General features: G+C 39.8%; 2 protein-coding genes across 3 annotated transcripts; both read right to left on the bottom strand.

Moving 5' to 3' along the window:
* Positions 1-965: 965 nt before the first annotated feature.
* Positions 966-5,630, bottom strand: c8h22orf15 (chromosome 8 C22orf15 homolog). Of its 2 annotated transcripts, none has more exons than XM_025896923.1 (5): positions 5,492-5,630; positions 2,566-2,655; positions 2,368-2,490; positions 2,008-2,082; positions 966-1,850 (listed from the first exon to the last, which is right to left on the bottom strand). In XM_025896923.1, exons 2-5 carry the CDS (start codon positions 2,642-2,644, stop codon positions 1,750-1,752), a joined length of 378 nt encoding a protein of 125 aa, XP_025752708.1. In that variant the 5' UTR covers positions 2,645-2,655; positions 5,492-5,630; the 3' UTR covers positions 966-1,749. The 2 variants fall into 2 exon arrangements, with proteins under 2 accessions (XP_025752708.1, XP_005473017.1); XM_005472960.4 differs by lacking the exon at positions 5,492-5,630 and adding an exon at positions 2,791-3,167 and having other exon boundaries at positions 968-1,850.
* An 815-nt stretch (positions 5,631-6,445) lies between these two features.
* Positions 6,446-16,783, bottom strand: adora2aa (adenosine A2a receptor a). Its single transcript, XM_003448556.5, has 3 exons — positions 16,418-16,783; positions 10,010-10,696; positions 6,446-8,834 (listed from the first exon to the last, which is right to left on the bottom strand). The coding sequence occupies exons 2-3, from the start codon at positions 10,330-10,332 to the stop codon at positions 7,826-7,828; spliced, it is 1,332 nt and encodes a 443-aa protein (XP_003448604.1). The 5' UTR covers positions 10,333-10,696; positions 16,418-16,783; the 3' UTR covers positions 6,446-7,825.
* Between the last annotated feature and the right edge of the window lie 2,504 nt (positions 16,784-19,287).

Genomic DNA, 19,287 nt, shown 5'->3' with positions numbered 1-19,287 from the left:
CAGTAGGCCTATGGGCCTAGAATTGTACTGGAAGAGTCGCTGGTTACAGGTTACACTCGCACATACTGATCACATCATTAGAAACGTGTGTTCAGTTGTGAGTTGCTGTGTGTAAAAGATGACAGCTGTGTAGAAGTTGTGTTCACATTTTGCTGCCAGTGTTTACAGTTTTGCAACACACATGTGAAATGTGTTTAACTAAGAATATATTTAAGGTTTTGAAAAAAAGAGTATGAGTTTTGCAAATTGTGTCTAAGTACCTGAACCGTGTTTAAGGTTTGGCCAAAAGAGTGTTTGATTCGAAAAATACGTTTAGGCCACTAAGAATTTGTCTTAGAGAATGGAGTCTAGTGTTTTAGCAGTTCAGAACAATGTAATAGGTGTCTGGTCCAATGGTATTGGTAGTGAGCACCAGGGGGAGTCAATCCTATGAGTTAGCTCCACCATCAGTTGCTACTACATTGTGAAAACTGCTACCTAACAGCCTTCATAAACATCGAGGATCTCCTGAAGATGAGTAAAGTTCAGTTTGGGCTGGCATCAGCACCTTCCAGCTTTCAGAAAGGCACAGGCTCCCAAAAAGCTAGGACAACACTTGGGAAGTAGGGTTGCTGAGAGAACTGCAGCACCCCCTAGTGGATGGTAAAGGCAACGCACAGCAGGAAAACAGGGTACAACGTTTTTTAATTAGCAAGACATCCTTTCATGGATAAATATTGTTTTTAATTAGACTGTTCTATACTTATTTTAAGGACCATAATCACAGATGAAAACATGCATTGTACATTTACGCTTAAATATTTATATAGATCTTTTTTATATTTATGCTGAGAGCACCTTCCACATCCTGTGGAAGCAACCCTACCATCTAACACGTTCCCGCAGCTGTGTGCATGACTGAAAATCAGTTTAGTTCAATTTCTTTTGTTCCCTTGAGTTTTCCTAATGAAAACAGCAAGCAAGTCTTCAATGCAGGCAAATCCAGTCACATCATCATTAATTCTTTGGCAGTGCAGTATTAACGGGGAGTGTGCAGACTGCAATACACCGCAGTTAGATTTCTGGTAAAGAAAAACATGAGACAATTTTGCATCAATAATTCATTAAGAACATTAATTCTGTTTGATTTCCTTTTGTATTCACACTCTTTTATATTTGCAGGTGGTTAGCGCACCAAACGATTAACACTAACTTGCAGAAAGTAGCAAAAGTTTAATCCAAGAGGTTCAAATTTTAAAAAATCCAAAAGGCAAAATGCAGAAAAAGAGGGAGGAAGAACTGTGGGAAAGGATTCAGACTAAAAACACAATATGGAGAATATAAGGTGCAGGTGAGCGAAATCTGACAATAAGCAGGGTGGGAAGAGAACAAAGGCAGGAAGTCAAGAAAATAGCAACCCACACAAGGAAACAGTGCTCAAAATATATCAGAAAGTCACTGAAAGACGGACAAAAAGGAACTCACACAGACAGGCAGGAAGCCACAAAAGACATGAGGAAAAGGAAAATGCTTAGAAACACAAGAAACTAGGAAAATACACAGCAGCTCGTACTTCTGATTTACCTCTCTGTGACATTCTGGTTACAGTAACAATTTAATGCAGAAATACAAAATCTCAAAATGTAACTTATTCTATTGAACTTCTTCAATATTGACTATTATTAACTAAAAAGAAATCATCCACTTTAGCTCAGTTAAAATAGAAATATAGCAAAGTATTCAGATTTATACGTATAGACAGTGTTAAATTTAGTGGCTCTTGCTGTTTGCAGAGATGTTTTTGCTCTGAGGCGTCCGTCTCTTTCTAGTCTTTCTGTCTGGCTCTTTGTCAGTCAGCCTCCTCAGCAGTTCTACAACACAAGCAATGACAAACCTCATGAGGTAACTTTATGTTTGTTTTGTAGCATTTTCACAATGGCAGGAATGGGTTTGTCCAGCAGGAGGCCTCAGAGAGCCACTTCCACAGCCCCGATGTTATTCTTATCATTAATATTGTTTTATTGTTACCTGTTAATTCAGGATGACTTTGACTGTTGTTGTTCTGAAGGGAGACATATTTCTGACCTCCAGCCTCATGATCTCCTGAGGGAGCACAAGAAGTCACGGGCATGCTTTCAAACACAGGTAAAATCATACTTTACAGTCAGCTTTCAAAAAATTAGGAGGGCAACATGCATTTCATTCACGATACCCCTGAAAGCACCAGAATTAGTTTGTCCTGCCACTTAATCATCATTACATCAATATATTTGGAATCTAATTATTTAGACCAGACACTGATAACATGATTAGGTTTTGAAAATGCTTTTATAATCTGGGTGTTTGTTCCTCTGAAGTCCTGCTGATGGATGGACCAGACGGACTCACGGCAGACTCGCAGGAGGACGTAGTACTGTCTGGCTACCAGCACACTGCTGGCCAGAGCCAAACTGTGCTGCTTAGCTGCCAGGTTCATCACTTTACCACTGCTGTCCATCAGGTCCACACAATCTGCAGGAAGAATTTTGTTGCTTTTAGAATTTGTATATGAACAATTTAAAATGATCCAGCATTTCAGTCCAGTACCTTTGGAGTCCACACCGGCCCTCTCTTTCAAATGATGGAGGAAGTTTATCAGCTTACAGTTGAGATTGAACATTTCCATCCTGCCCTCTGCTAAGAAGTCATGCACATGCATTCACAAAAAATTTGGAACAAATTCTGTAAGGTGCAAAAAAAAAAAAAACCTGCATGCCTGCAAACCTTTAAGCCTGCATGCAGAGTATTAACATGCCAAGCAACTTTACTAACCTCCAAACAAGACAGTCACAAACATTTTCAGGTCCAGACTCCTGAGAGCAGTTAAGCTCCAGTGATACTAGAGGTAGAAGAAGACTGAACTGGGCACAAAGTGGAACAATAAAAGCACTTTAGTGCTGTGGTCTGCACTTTTTCACACATCCACAGCCCTGAGAGAGTTAAACACGCACACACACACGCATGTTCCCTCATTTGCATCCACCTCTCCTCGCTCACAAAGCTTGAGTCTTTTAAAAGGATGAACAAGGGACTGTGTCTGCTTGTATCCATGGAGTCTCCACACACAGTGAGACCGGCACTCTGGACTTTACAGCTGCTTGGGCAGAGATGTCAGTATTGGAAAAAAAGAGCTGGCTTTATTGTTTCCCGCCACAGACTGGAACCCAACACCATTTGCACTTACAGTAACTGACTTATAAAGACACACACACCGAGATTTCATTTTGGTACCACAGAGGAAGGATAGAAGTTTAAAATAACAAAATTCAAATAAACAGCCAACATCAATAAAAGTTAAGTTCTATCATCTGTTCATTTTTGGTGTATAGTTACATTACAGAGACTACTACACTCAATCAAAAGCAACGTGGAGTCTCTGTAACTCAATCTGCCACATGAATGACTGATTCCTTAAAGCCTCTGTAATTAGTATTTTATAAAAATCTTTTCGTACTAGCTACTTTCAGCTGCTACTTGTCATGCCTCAGCTTTAGGTTTGAGTTCATTCATTTGCTGATGCAGAAAAGCTACTAGAACACACAACAATGATACCTGTTCAATACCTGTCCAAAAATAACTTGGATCTGCCCAGAAGCAAAAGTCATTTCCATTTCCCCATTACTAGGCTGTAGTATAATGTTTCTGAGCTTAATATGCAGCTGTCAGTTTAGAAATAAACACAGTAGGCTGAGAGTGATCTTGGATTTGAAAGAATTAACTTGAATTAAAATCAATTTTAATGCAATAAATTGATTAATGAATGATGTTCTGCTGCCATATTTATTACTATTTTATCAACATCATCTGACTTTCTCTTTATCTAGTAGGCAGTACTCAATAATAAACATCATTTTGTGAAAATGATTTTTTGTGCGGGCAAACCAGTACAGTAACAGACAATGTTCCCTCTAATTTTTCATGTGTCTGAGCGAACACACAAACTCCCTGAGCGGTCCCTTGGGCCACTGTGAGCGACATCAGACGTGTGCACTGTGGTCACGCCAGCATCTAATCCATCCAAGTTACATGGTTTATTAAAATCAAATCAAATTACAGCATTTACATTTATGTTAGACTACTTTTAATTAACTGTTTTAGCCCATTTACAATGAAAATGTAAAAACAATCTAGTCATTGACCTGTGTAGTATGTTAACACTATTGGAAGTAAAAATAACTTGAACTCCAATTTCGAAAACACAACTTTCTTTTTTTTTTCTTTTTTCTTTTTTTTCATAAAGCTCTGACTTGTATTATGAGTCTGTGGTCTGGGAGAGTCCTGTAACTCTGTCTGCAAAATATAGTATATAATGACCAATGCTGGGCAATTAATTATATAGTTACTTTTTTGAAGAAGTAACTCAGTTTGGCAAACAACAAAGTTTTTTGCAGCTTTTTTTTTTAATGCAGCCAATGCATTTTAAAATAAACATTTCAAACTATTTACAGAACAATCAGGTGTTCTGCATCAAATCTGATGCCACACAAATTATTTGTGCCACTCGAAAAAATAATTTCTGTCCACTATGAGATAAAGGAGAACAACAGCCTGATACCTGCAGGCCTGACAACAGGAGGTATCACTCCTGTAACACCTGTAACATTCAGCAGCCGCCTCATTGTTCTGACACACACAACAAAACTATTGACTACACTACACACTAACTACACACTAACTACACAAGATTTGCGCTAAACGTCTCAAATCTCTCACATCTCAGAACACCTCCGTCACTCCTAAAACTTCCCCCCGTTTCTTAACAACTAGATGCCACGTTGCCATTTCATTTTTTGATTGGTCGACATGGTACTTTTTTGGACGAATAGGAAAGGGATAGGGGAGGGGGGGTTTGTTTTTGCTCACAGGCGGAGAGTGCTTTCGAGCCTTTTTTCTTATAAAACGTAGTTTTTACCGTTTCTTCCCGCAGTAAATATAAACAACGATAGTATTCAGGAAGAAAACCAAACATTGCATATTTTTTTATCATAAGTCTGGTTTTACGTGGCCTATCAACACAATTTAAAAACTGGTATAAAGTCCACACTTTTTCCGTCAATTGTTCCGTCTGTCCTGCTCACATCTCCAATGGTTGTACACGTTGTCATTAATGTGGCTTCACTCCACATCAGCCACGCCGTTTTGCTAGCTAAAACACCGGTGTCGGCACATAAGGACGCTGTCATAGCCTGTCAACCACGTTGATTAGCTGCGTATATACGAATATGAATCGCATTATTGGCTGGACTATAGGATAAGGTGGCATCGTTCTAATCCCATACAGGAGCAGCCAGTCACTTACTGACTAACACTGCAAAACAGAATTGTTAAAGTTTTAATTTTAATTTCAATTCAGGTTAGATTTTTTTTTTGTGCGCAACGCAGATTTTCTGTGCGCAGAGACCGTGCACGTGTGCAGCTTAGAGGGAACATTGGTAACAGTACAGTTGACAATCACTGCTGATACCTGTCATACCCCATTGAGCTCTTGGATTTTGTTGAGTCAGCCTGGCTGCGCTCCTTTCTCCTTTCCTTCCTCATTCTTTCTTTTTGTCTTTCTTGTTAAGCTAGGCTAGCTGCTAAGGACAAGACCAGAAAGTATGTTTGACTGTAAAGTTCATTTAAAACCAAGTGATTTGGTATTAAATAAACTTGATTTAAATACCTGTTTACTAACTTGATATTTTAATGTCAATTTCTTTATTTTAGTAATTAGTTCAGTGATACTTGAGCAACCAGTTAGCTTAGCTTAAACAGGATATACAGTATATACATATATATATAAGTGCTGTCAGCATTAATCTCGTTAAAATGACGTTAACGCCATAACCACATTAACATGGCAAATCTCGTTAGCGAGTTAACGTGGATACATACATATGTGTGTATATAGATAGATAGATATATATACATATATATCTATATATCTATATATATATATATATATACATGCATCTAAAACTAAAATTACATCTTACAAAATACATCTAAAACTGTGTTTTTTTCATTGTTTTTTCATCCAATGTTAGCTGAGCTCGCCATATGAGTTATTTAATGATATTTAATGTTCAAAAGTATTCTACTGACTTTATTTTGCAGTGTTGTGAAATTCAACTGTATTGTATTCAAAAATTGTCACTAGTTGTCTCTTGCATTGTGACTTTTTTTATTACTGTGCGCTCAAATGTGGGACTGTGCAGAAATACTGGACTTTTTTTTACACAATTTAACAATCATTGTTGTAACCTTTTATGGTGTATCTTTTAAAAATTACAGAACCTGATTCAATTTGATAGTAAGAACGACAAATAAAAAATTGAGGCTTTTATCTTATTGTTTTGAGACATTCACATTCAATCACTGCCTCAGAGTTCAGTGCAAAACAATGTCTTGAAAGTGCGTCTGTGGACCATCATTAAAAAGAACCACATCTAGAAAAGTATTTATTGTATGAAGCTAAAGTTTCACGGCGCTATAATGCAAAAAAAACAACAAAAAAAAAAAGACAATTTGCTTATTTGAGATGAAGTGATCCACCTGAGCAAACAAGATTTCCAGCTCAAAAGATCTCCTGTGTCCTTTGCCCCACAAGCAGAGCAAAGGACACAGGAGATCTTTTTTGGCTGTGAAATCTTTATCAAGGAAAAGGCCGCAAGAGCTGTTCTGACAACAACTGTAAAAATAAAGAAACGCCAAGAAATTATGACAGTTTAATCCACCATTTCTCAGAATGACCAAATCACGAGCCTGTCTGCTGAAAAGCCAGTGGGATGTCTGGAAGTGTTCCTGCAGCTCCTGAATAAAGACGGGGATTATATTGTAGCCATTGCAAAAATGTATACACAGCAAGCACACATTAAAAATGTGAAAGGATTTATTTAAAGACAGCACTTGGTGCCAATCTACTTTTGAAAACATAGAGGGCAGTAATGGACATCTCCAAATAATTTCCCATTATTCATCAAACTGTGTCAATTGTGTCATCTGAATTTAACTTAAATAAGCATACATTAAAGCGTCATTATCACAAATGTATGAACAAAAATAAAAGGTCACATTACAGCATTAGATTGCCAAATTACTGGTCTTTGCTTTAGAAAATGTGAAGCATTTAACAGATATTCTCACAACCACAAACCAGCCTGCACTGTCCTTCTGTTTTTAGTCCATTAGGAAACAGCAAATGGTCTGAAACATTCATCTGGAATGCGGTTATGTCTGTTAATCTCTACCAAAAATGTGGAAATTACAAGTGAAGAGAGCAGAGTATGTTGTGTTTATGTTCAAATCCCTGAAAGAAAGAAAATAAATGTAATAATTTAAAGACGCATCACATTCAGACCTGAAATGGCACACTATGGTTAAATAAAGGTGGCTATCCTGACACGGCTACAATAAATGGTCCTATTCCATATAGACCCGTCTATCAACTGCCTGCATTTTTACTGTATTTCAGCTGTTTGCAAAGAGGAAGTAAAAACATTCGTGGATGGTGTTGAAATTTCCACAGAACAACTTGTGAAGTGGCTGCACACTACAAACCATCCCCGGCCATGTAGGTTGATAAGACGTAGCCTCCCGGTAACAATAGCGGTGCCTTTGAGACTTATTCTGAATTAAATTTACATGTCACTGTATTTAAATAGTAGAGACAGTTTTCAGTCCTGTTTCATTTATCTCAGTGAGTGACATTCATTGTCTGTCATCTGTTTACAGTGCTCCCACTGGAAATTAGGGATTCATGGTGATCCTGAGCTGACATTCACAACTAACTGCGAGGAATTAGCGAATGATCCCTGCGGCGCATAGATCAGTGCACTTTATCTAGCTCACTACAGCAGCTCCTCCTGTCCTGGTTGTTGAACAGCAGTGCAACCTGTGCTGAGGCGAAGTTCTGTTTGCAGTTTTCCTCCAGGATCTCTGGTTCAGAGCAGTCGTGCCCCGCCGGGAGCTGAGTCTGCCTGAGGGCTTGCAGTGGACACGTCCCCACTTTGGGGCAGTGGGCGATAACGACGGACAGAGGCGGGTGAGACACTGTCGCCAGACCATCCTCTACAGGGGAGATGTGAGCAGGACAGCGGCAGGGGTTCTCACAGGTACTGCTGCTGTGCTCTGTGAAAAGGTCAAAGCTGAGGCCATTTGCTTTGAGCCTGATGGAGTCCGTGATGCTGTTGTGAGTAGAGTTCCGCTGACTCCCACCACTCTCAAACACCTCCCGCTTCCCCAGGATGTGCCGCCTAATAATCCTACGGAAGGTGTGCCGGAACTCTCGGATGCGGTAGGCGTAGATGAAGGGGTTGACCACAGAGTTGGCATGGGATAGGATAATGGCCACATACAAAACCAAGGGAGGAGGACGAACACACTTAGGACAGAAGAAGGTGAAGCAGTTAATGATATGTAAAGGCAGCCAGCAGACCGCAAACAGGCCCACAATGATGGCCAGAGACTTGGCAGCCTGGACCTCTTTCTGCAGGACGGAGCGGGACTTTTCCCCATGAGACGCTTTTACTTCAATCAGCATGAGCTGGTGGCGAGCTGCCATGAAGATACACAGGTAGATGGCCAACATTAGCAGCAAGGGGATCAGCACACAAGCAAAAAAGTTGAAGTAGACCATGTACTCCATGTCGACAACCTTCTCAAACAGGCACTTCATCATGCCCGGCTGGCAGGGGCTGCTGTTGGTTTCGTTGGTGACGTTTTTCGACTTCCCAAGATGCCAGCCCATCATGGGGGTCAAACCGATGATGATGGATAGAATCCAGCATATGGCAATGATGCCTCGAGCCCGCTGTCCTGTCACCAAGCTGTTGTACCTGGACAGGGAGACAATACACGTGTCAAGCTTCAGCTGTCTTTCAGCTTCTGAGAACCCAGAGATAAAGGTTTGTTTCCCTCTGCCACAATGACCTCTATAAACCTCATAAGAAAGCTTCCGTCACTTGTTTGAATTAATTATTACTGTATACGAAAGTACGCCGCTGATTTATAATTTGCTTATGCAATCGTTCCGTGGAAGCAACTCTCATCCCGGAACTACAAGAGACAAGAATAAACAAACAGAGTCTTTCAGGACTCCTCAAAGGAAGGAGCCTATTTTAGGTTCGCCTGTAGCGCAGTGTGGGAGAGCAGCTGAGACGTTTGGCTTGTTTCTATCACATTCTTCAGATGTTAAAGTGCAAAGGTTAGTACTGCAAAAACAAGCCCCCCCCCTCCTCTTTAGGGATGCACAAACACAACGCAGAAGAGCCCTCACGTACGTATGTTCGGCAGGAGGAGGAGTCTGTTCGAGCCCTAAAGGGCGAGACGTCTGACCGGCGCAGCAGTGCGGTAACGATGAGGTCACAGCATCACTGTCACTGGTTTAGCCTGTCAGGTCTGCAGATGCACCGTCGTTGGCAAATCTGAATGTTAAAGCAACATCTGACTGTGTTTGGAGGTTTTTGTTGTTATTTTTACATTACAATAATAAAAGTAAGTTTACAAAAGAGGCTTACACAGTCTGTATAAGCAATTAGAGCGGTATTTGTTTGATTGCTCCAGGGGGAATTTGCCCTGCGGGAGACGCTGTTCCTGGACAGTCTTATTCAGCCAAGGATTATCTGGTTCAAATGTCAAATGTTTTAACCGACAGAAATGAAATGAAACATTGGGCGTCATCGTGAAAATTCTGCTGCCTCTGATTAAAAAAACACATTGGACCAAAGTAAGAAAGGGAAGCTTATTTGAAATGTTTTCCCTCTGATTTAGAAACTTAAAATGTTCCTATTTTGTTTTCCAAATCTGATCTTCATTTCTTTCTGTGCTTTGACATGTTGAAAAATGGTTTATAAGTAGTAATCAGCTGTTTTACTAATGCTAATCAACTGTTTATTGGTGCCGTATTAACACACATAATAATGCAGTTATAAAGGATTTCACTCATTCTATTAACTCATTAATTTTGCACCAATAAATGATAAATGATCCACTTGTCCTCATGGTTACTGACCTGAGTGGTATCTTGATTGCAATGTAGCGATCCATAGCGATAGCCAGCAGACTAAAGATGGAGCTCTGTGTGAGAACCAGCACAAAGCACGCAATAAACAGGCAGCCATAGAAGTTGGAGCAGAACCCGGTGCTGATGACGATGGCAAAGGGAATGGCCAGGACGCCCACGGCGATGTCGGCCACAGCCAGCGACACCACAAAGAAGTTGGTGATGCTCTGCAGGTTACTGTTGAGGGCCACGGCCCAGCAGACCAACACATTTCCCAGCACTGAGAAGAGGGCAATCAGCAGCTCCAGGGTGATGTAGAAGATGTCCGGCATGATGAGGCAAACGGCAAAGAGGTCACTGATGCGGGGGGAGGAAATCTCACCTCAACGTCCATAGCTGCAGCCTAGCAGCTGCTGAACTCAGCCTTGCCACCTCCAGAGAAACAGCCACTAGATTCCACAAAACAGGGACTCCTTCACACCTGCTCAGCTAAAAATGCTGAAAAAGAAAAATGAATCACATGGAGCTATCATCACTCCTAACTCCGCATGCAGGATGCAGTCACCTCCATCCTGTCCTCATAAAAAAGCTCTTCTGCTGTCCTCTCCCTCAGCTCCTTCCCCTCGGCGTCCTTTTCCCACGAGCTCCTTGAAAGGCTGAGATGATGCCAGCGACGGACATCACAGTGACATCGCTCTGTCGGAAATAACAAAAAAAGGTTCAAAAGTGAAAAAGAAGAAATGCTCCTACAGTAGAGGAAGTGAATATGGGACTTTGTATTAGGTATAAAGCGAGGCACCCCGTTTGCATTTGAAAGATCTACAAACACAATACAGGTTCCTTCTTATCAGTTGTGAAGTACACTTATATGGGAGTTATAGGGTACACTTATATATAGTCACAATATTTCCACAAGCATCAGCAGCTTTAAAAAAACCACAGACACCTTTCATAAAGCCACATTACACTGCAAAAAAAAATGCAATGTCACTGTTCAGTTGTGTGAGACTTTTAGTTCCTGATGTCTTCTATAAACAGCCTTTCTGACCCTGCAGGAGGGCAGTGGGAGAGCAACTTGTGTAGCCTCCATCAGCATGAGCATACACGGCTCCACGTTGCAACAAACTGCTGTCAAAATGCAGTTTGAATCATTTATACTCTGCTAAAATCCGATGTTATACTACAATACTACAACATAAGTCAGATTTGCTCTGACAAGCACAGACTTGTGACAGTTTCTGATGTTTAAGTTCAGACCCTCAATTTTGAAGTTTATATCAGTTATGTTTTGTTTAGACTTTGATTGTCGCGGATTTGCGATGTGATTTCCAGCATTTGTGTAGCCAAGAACAGCAGACCTTGACTCCTGTGGTAGATAAAGATTTTCAACTAGTAAAAAAAAACAGGGAAAAATAAGAAATGCGATCTTATCTTGTGATAATTCAAGAAAAATGGGCACTGAACTCAACGTGAACCTGTTTTATGGATTACTTCTGCAACAGTTGTGATCACATACAACAGAAAGTTCAGAGGTGTGATGCTGTATTGGCCTTCAGCCTGCTGTCGTCTGAGGCACGTCCATGCAGCAGCTTATTTTGGAAATGTGCATTAATATTACAGTAAAAATCACCTTTCACAGTTATAACAGTTAACTATGACCTTAACATAACTGTAGATGGTCATCTAAAAGGCTGGCTGTACTATACTGCAAAGCCTCAACTCTACAAAGCATGTGGACATGTTAATGTTGATTCCAGTAGCTGCGCTGCACAGTGTAAATGCTACATGCTGGTAAATGTAGCTGTTAGATATTTACTGTTATTTGTTACAGGAGGATCAGGACAAAAGGTTCTGCTGCAGTGAAAATCCTATGTGTCCAGTTTTATAATGCATGCTGTACAGTATTCTACAACAGCTAAAATGCGATTCTCTCATTTCTGTGAGCGCTAAAAATAAAAGGAAACACTGTGACCGCAAAATGTGCGCGTTGAGAGATGAGTCACACTCAGAGTATCGTAGTGGGTTTTGTAGCTGCTGTCTTTCAGGCAATTCAAAACAGATAAGATCAAAAATAAATGTATTACTTGTGCTTTTATTGACCAAACAGGATTTAGAAAATAAAAAACAGAATGTACTGTTCATCTTAGTTAATATCGAAAGCTTTGTCAGTCACATCTGATCAAACAAATATTACTGGGAATTATTTGAGATGCAGTTTTAAACGATCTATAAATCAATACTTTTAATGACAGTAAATGGAATGAATGCATGTGAAGTGAGAGTTAGGGGTTACTGCAGAGTTGGGCCTATAATATTATATGTGATTATATGTGTATAAATGATCAATTCTTCGATAGCAATTTCTCCAAATATGATTAAAAAGTAATATTACAATATTAGGTTTGTTTTTACCGACCCAGGCAACGGCGAATACACACACACACACACACACACAAAAACAAAAGAGGGAAAAACCAGAGAAAAAGAAGAAGAAAAAGTTAAGCTTCATACTTCAACATTCACCCTCTTTTGCAAAGTATTATTAAGATGCAACAAAAGGTAAAATAATGATAAAAGGGGAAGATGAACAGGGAACAGAAATAACCCACAAAGGAAATGAACACACGTAATGTAATCTGATCTTCAAACTACCAATTCCTTATTTTGGAATTTGGAAATTTCTTTGATAAACAAATACAGTTTTTGACCTCAGAAATTACTTCTAATGATCAAATAGGATTAAAGTCTTAATGCTGAGTACAGTGTATTGAAATCCATTTGAATTACATACATATTTTTTTATTTATGCATGTTTACATTTGTAGATAGCAGATGGCTTTTTTGGTTCAAGTCACATTAAATGATGCAACACGGTGAATCAAAGGGCTGTTTGATGTGTGTCATAAAGGAAATTATTTTCACAAGGTTTGTTTTTAAAGGTAAAATATTTTATACTCACAAAATCTCTCATTGACCTCGTCTGAGGTGGGAATGATACGATCAGAATCTTGAGAAAAAAGATTTAAACAAATAACAAAAAGGTGGATAAAACCGAACCCCAATCAAAGAAAATTAAACCTTTTACAAGAAGTACAAGTTATTGAAAAATGGTCCAAAAGAGAATAAGGGGGATGATGGGAAATGGTAAATTCATATTTAAAATCTCCTTTTCTATAAGTTTAAATGGGTGGAAACACATTAGTATGGAACTGTGTCTGCAAGCGTGTTGGTAAAGTGTTGCGTTTAATGCATGTAAGCATGAGTTTAGAGCATGTTTTTCTCTTTTCCGTGACTTGCAGTTTTAAATACAGTTGAGTTTTGCTGTCAATATGATAAAAAAGCTGTCAAAAAAGAAGTACGCTTCATACGAGCAGTATTACAACTCTGCAGTACAACAGCAGATAAGAGCAAACACCTTTGTAAACATTTTTTGGGTGAAATATTGTGGCGAGAGGGGAAAAAAGGAATTGTAGCACAATTCTTGGAAGTTTGATACGGCTTCTGGTCTATTCTCAGTCAGACTTTAGTTAGATGCCTTGATAGCTTTGAGCCGTCAGCACGCAGCTCACTGAGCTTACAAATAGCCACTGTTTTTGTGCTGCTGAATTCCCTCTGAGGGGATGTTTGTGAAGGTTAGACTGAGTTTTCAAAGATACCAGCTGTGATGGAACACAAAGGTCTTTGCTCTCCCAGTCATGCTTTTCCCTCAGGGTTAGATGAGCCATTTACATTAATACTAAAGAACTGTTATTCCACGTTTGCATGTCATCGGGAGATATCCTTTTAATTCCAAAGGACTTATAAATAAAGTTTTAACTGCTGCTGTTTTAAGAGATGTTGGTGTGCAACTAGAATTCGAGTTTTTTTTGTATCAGTACTTCACAGTAATAATCCCAAAGGACAAGAAAGGAAATCATGAATTTCTTAAAACTGCACCAGTGATTCTCCCATGCTTGCCACACAGTAACAAGCTGTCCTAAAATAAAATTATGAGACACATCAGAGAAACTCCAGGGAGTAATAGCGAGACAGGGTTAGGGTGCAAGCTTTAGTTCACAGCAGCCACTTTGAGGGATGAAATCTGGACAAATATTGATATTTATTAGTATGTTTGTACTGCGAAGATAAAGAAGAAATCAGCCAATGCAGCACACCAACAATAAACCACAGCACATCATCGCCCTTTACCACTGCACAAGAGAAAATTAAAACTGAAGCTTCCTGTCACCGCAGGCTCTCGCTATGCTGGCCATACAAAGTGCTAATACTGCTGCAAGCACAGTGAGTCGCCTTACTATATCTGAGCAGCTGTGTTGACTCTTTTGCACTGAAGCACCATAGCATATTGAGAAGCAGGGAACATTGATCAAAATTACAGTCTGATTAAAGAATATATTGAAATCTGGGCTTGAACAGTAGATTTTATGGTGAAAGTGTGTCAAAAAATTAACAACTGGGTTAAAACAATTAGCTAAAAAAATGGATTTTCAAGTCTGACTGATTTGTTATCAAGGCAATGTCATTGTTAGCTATATGCCATTTTTGGCATCACAATTTGTAATGACTTAGAGCTGAAAATGTAAAAAGTAAAGACAAAAAGGGAGAGACACCCTTCAAACAAAATGAGTGTTAGCTTAAAGCATTAGCTTAGGTGGAAGATATAGTTCAAAAGATATTGATAGCTAAGAGTAAGCTACTGGATAAGGGGGATTTAAAGTAGCCTAAAACAGATGGATAAATTAGTGAAAATAGGGCATTGCAATTATGAATAAATACCCGTTAGCTGGAATTAGCAGCTAGCTGTAAACTGGATAATGGTATTGGATAAAAGTAGTAACTAAACATTTGGATATTACAGGTGAAATTGCTAAAGCTAAAGACAAGAGTGGGTACGCGGTTGAAGCAGCTCATAGTTGTTAAATTAAACATAGTAGATAAATACTTAAATGGATAGCTTAGAGTCGTGTAGAACTGGATAAATGAAAGCTAAAGATAAAAACTAATGATTGAAATCTTATGGACACACAACTGCTGAAAAAAAAAATGGAAACATTTCTAGATGAATGGTTGGAAAAAAGTTATGGATATTTTGTGGTAAGTGTTGAAAACAGGCCTACTGGTCTAAACAGTGACAGTTAACTGATGTCTACTTATGAAACCAGTCTTAAATAACACCCAGTTTATGACGAAACTAAACACACATTGAACTTAATATGTGCCCTACATCAAGTAAGAGCCTGTAACAAATCACAAAAGATGAGTAAAGTACAGTGGTCACTGTTGTGTGACACAGTCCACTTGACTCTGTCTTTGTGTCTGTACTTGACTCATGGCCACAGTAACTCACATGAAGACCCCAGGGGCAGAAAGCAGCTGTGCACAGTGACCCCTGTTGTGGCAATCTCGCTAATAAATCAAGGAATCTCTGTATGTGTGTTCTTCACATGAAGACAAACGTTTATTCTTTCTACTTCAGACCTGGTGGCTGTGCAGCTCAGGCCCTGAGCAAGTGCACTGTCTGGGGTACTTTGAATGAGTGGTGTTCCCATTTGACAAGGTCTCCAGTTGCTAGGTAACATCTTTGACTTCACAGATGATGTCACACTGTTCTGTGACCACTGTCACCAGTTTATGTAACATAGTTTATGAATCAACATCCTCCAGTCTAACATGTACATGCTACTACACCTTAGGGAGGAGACTTGTTAAAAACAAATTAATTTAAGCATGTGCAACATTTGACACTTTTATAGAGGGACCACAGCGCCAGCAGTGCTGTTATCATTTCATATATTGCACTTTAGATACCCATATTTCAAAGTATATTCAATTATTCAGATTAGGTGTCATAAAAACAATGATTGCAGGACAACAGGGGTACCTGATGCTGTGATGGTAATGCTTTGTTTGTTTGTTTTTGCTTTTTATGTCCTTTTTTTTGCTTTTAACATGATGTAATTGATTGTGAGGACAAGAAAAGCTGCATTATTTATGTGCAACATAAACTAATTACGGCACTACAGTTGTTTTATTACTGAATCTCGAGTCTTCCGGTTGCAGAGGCAGCCCAGGTCGCAATACAGGTTTAAGAGATGAAGTATTTCATTTATTAGGTTAAGTGTTCAACAGGCCGTGTTATAATAAGCTCACCGGGGACTTTATGGATTCACTATCAGCAGACTTTTTTCCTGCAAGCCTCTGAGAAAACCCACAGTATGCAAACACCCACTAGACAGCAGTTTCCACAGAAACCTCACCTGTTTCTTATCTTGCCGTGGGCACTAAACCAAAATACGACTGTTACATGAAAATGTTCATTCACGTGTTCATCTTAGTGGGAAAACTGAAAGCACTGCCAGTGAAAACGCAACACGTGAAGTCTGCGCAGGATGTAATCAGTCGGTGCACACGGCTTACCTTTCTCTCCTCAGGCTTCCTCTCCTACACATGGGAATGGCAAAGTTTTGATATCCACAAACACTTGATGAAACGAGGCGACAGAAAAAGTCGACTTAAAAATATCACGCAAATGACGGTTTTCACTTCCCACTGAGCGACCAACTTCTTCAATTCACGCCTTAAATTTTCCGTCCAGCTGCACTTCACTTTTTTTTTTCTTCTTCTGTTTTTTAAGTTGACTTTAAAGCGCAGCTCAATAATAAAAACACACTGTCGAGCTCTGATCGACGTGTCTCCACTGAAAGAAAGAAGACTCCTGCTTTTGGCACTTCACACAGATGAGATCTGCTCTTTACTCTCGCTCTGCTCCGGTCAAGTGAGTCTCTCTCTCTCTCTCTCTCTCTCACTCACACACACACACACACACACACACACACTCACACACACACACACACACACACACACACACTTGATAAAACAGGCTCGCTGTACCTCAGTTTCCTCTTCGGGGCCAGACAGCTAAAAGCCTGCTGTGTATACGTGATGATGGTGATGATGTCACACGTTAAACACGGTGTGTCTGCTGTGCAACTTGAGATGCTCTGACTCAGGTAAGGCGGTTATCTTTCTAACACAGAGGGACAATTATCCGGTTAGTGCTCGGTACCAGAGCTCTGTCGCGTTTTATTACCTGGATAATGTGTGTTGAGTGGAAATGTAATGTTCTAGCCCCGGGTGAGGTTCAAAGCCCTGCGTGACATAAACAAAGGTGCAGATTTCAGGGGGATGTGCGGTCTTTTTAACTCTCACCACCACTGACTCAACTCTGTCTCGCTTTCTCGTCTTTTCTTTAAAAGTCATTCTTTTAAAAGTAGTCTTGTCCAACAGTTCTTCAGGCTTTCCGAAGGTCTCCCAAAGGGTTTCTTTGGATATTTGCTGATTTTTCACCAACTTTCAGTCTAGTCATTGTACCTGACATTTTATTAGAGACATTTTGTGTCTGTATGCGTATTATGCCCCTTCACACTGAGCTATGAATCATTCAATATAAAGGAAAAAGGGAAAGAAAGAAAAGGCACCTAACTCAGTGATGGAGTGTTGTTATGTGTAGACACAACAATAAGCTTTATCTACACATAACAGACAACTTAGCAAAGAATCAATTTTAAAATGTGTCTTTCTGTATTTTGTTACTAGCTTGTTACAAAACCACATAATTTGTTCCAATTTCTTCACTTGAACACCAAAGACAGTCTGACAGGCATAAAATAGTGTTTGTACACCAACACGGTGATTCTCAAAAAGATGTCAGCTAAAAACTTGGCATCTTGATAAGATATAAGTCTCATCAGAAATGGTCTCAGTGAAAGGTTTGCTGTTAGGAAGCCATTCTTAATGAAGGGAAACAGAGAGGAAAGCATGAGGAAGTTACACAAGAACAAAAGTCAGTCGCAAGAGGTCTTGAGTGATGAATCCAATTCTGAAATTTTTGGTTTGTCATCAGTATGTACAGAGGAGGCTGAGATAGAGGGACAGTGAGTTCTACAGCCATCTGTAAAACACAGTAGAGGCTCAGTGGTGTTGGCGATCTAACACAATTGATGGAATTATGAAGACAGAAGTACTGGGTCAGATTTTGAACCACCATGTCACATCTGGAAACCATCTGACTGCCAACAACACCATTCTTTAGCATGAATATGATCACTGCCAAAGCAGTAAAAGCACACCTGGATAGACATTGCTGAAGCAGCGTGGGATCATCCTGACAGAGAATGGAACAAAAGGCAGAAAAGTTCTGAATCTCTCGGCCTTTTTTTTATTGTTGTACGGTCTTTACCTGACAGTATAAATGGCCTTAAGGCGACTGTCTTTATCATTTGGCACTATATAAATAAAGCTGAATTGAATGTCCTTGATGAATCCTGAAGAATTGTTCCCAAACACCTCTTACAGAAATGACAAGAAAGCTGCCGAAGATTTTTCAGGCTTGTACCAAATATTCACTTTCAAGTTTTGCAAAAATCTGCTTTCCATACTGTATTTTCAAGCATGTTTGTACATGATTCAATACATTTCTGCACCTATTTCCCATTTTCCTTGTAAAATCTAAAGAAATGTCGTTTGGCTTGAGACTTTTTTCACAGTACTATAGTGTTGTGATCAGTCAGCTGGTACCATGTGTAAGCACGTCAATGACCATGGAAGAAAATGGGAGCTAAGGTTTAGTAGTAATTTGTTTTTCAATTTAGAAGTGCAGTTTATCCACTACTTCTGAGGTAATGTAGTCTGCTTCTTGTTTTCAGGCTACTTGGTAATAGATGAGATATACTTGACTCCCTAAGATCATCAAAGGTAAGATAACTGGAATGTTGGGAGAAGGTTTTAAACATGAGCAATTAACCAAACATCCAGTGGGTGACACAATGAAACACATAAATCAGTCTAATACAAAACAGACAACCAGATAAGTGTTTTACTGTCATCCACCCTTTGTGCACCTGGAGCATATCCCAGTAGTCATAGGGCAAAAGGCAGGGTGAGAGACAGACAACCAGTCACTCCTATGGCCTAACCCCACTAAATGCATGTCTGTGGGAGGAAGCCATAGCACCCAGAGAGAACCTGTGCAAACATGGGGAGAACATGCCAACTCCACACAGAAAAGCCCGCGCCAGTTGGTGGAGTCAAACTCAGGACCTTTGTGCTGTGAGGCAGCAGAGCTAACCACCGCGCCACCGTCCTCCACCGCGTTTTGATCGTTTGATCTGAAGAGATCAAACCAGCAGTTCATACCCGTGTGTGGTGAACTATAATGAATGAGACTATCTGAAAGCCTCACTGGATCATGCCCTACTTTATGTTTGTTATGTGGTACCTGATTTTTG

The sequence above is a fragment of the Oreochromis niloticus genome, linkage group LG12, assembly GCF_001858045.2.
Source record: "Oreochromis niloticus isolate F11D_XX linkage group LG12, O_niloticus_UMD_NMBU, whole genome shotgun sequence".
NCBI lineage: Eukaryota > Metazoa > Chordata > Actinopteri > Cichliformes > Cichlidae > Oreochromis > Oreochromis niloticus.
The sequence above is the reverse complement of the archived record's forward strand: the minus strand, read 5'-3'. Positions and strand labels throughout refer to the sequence as shown.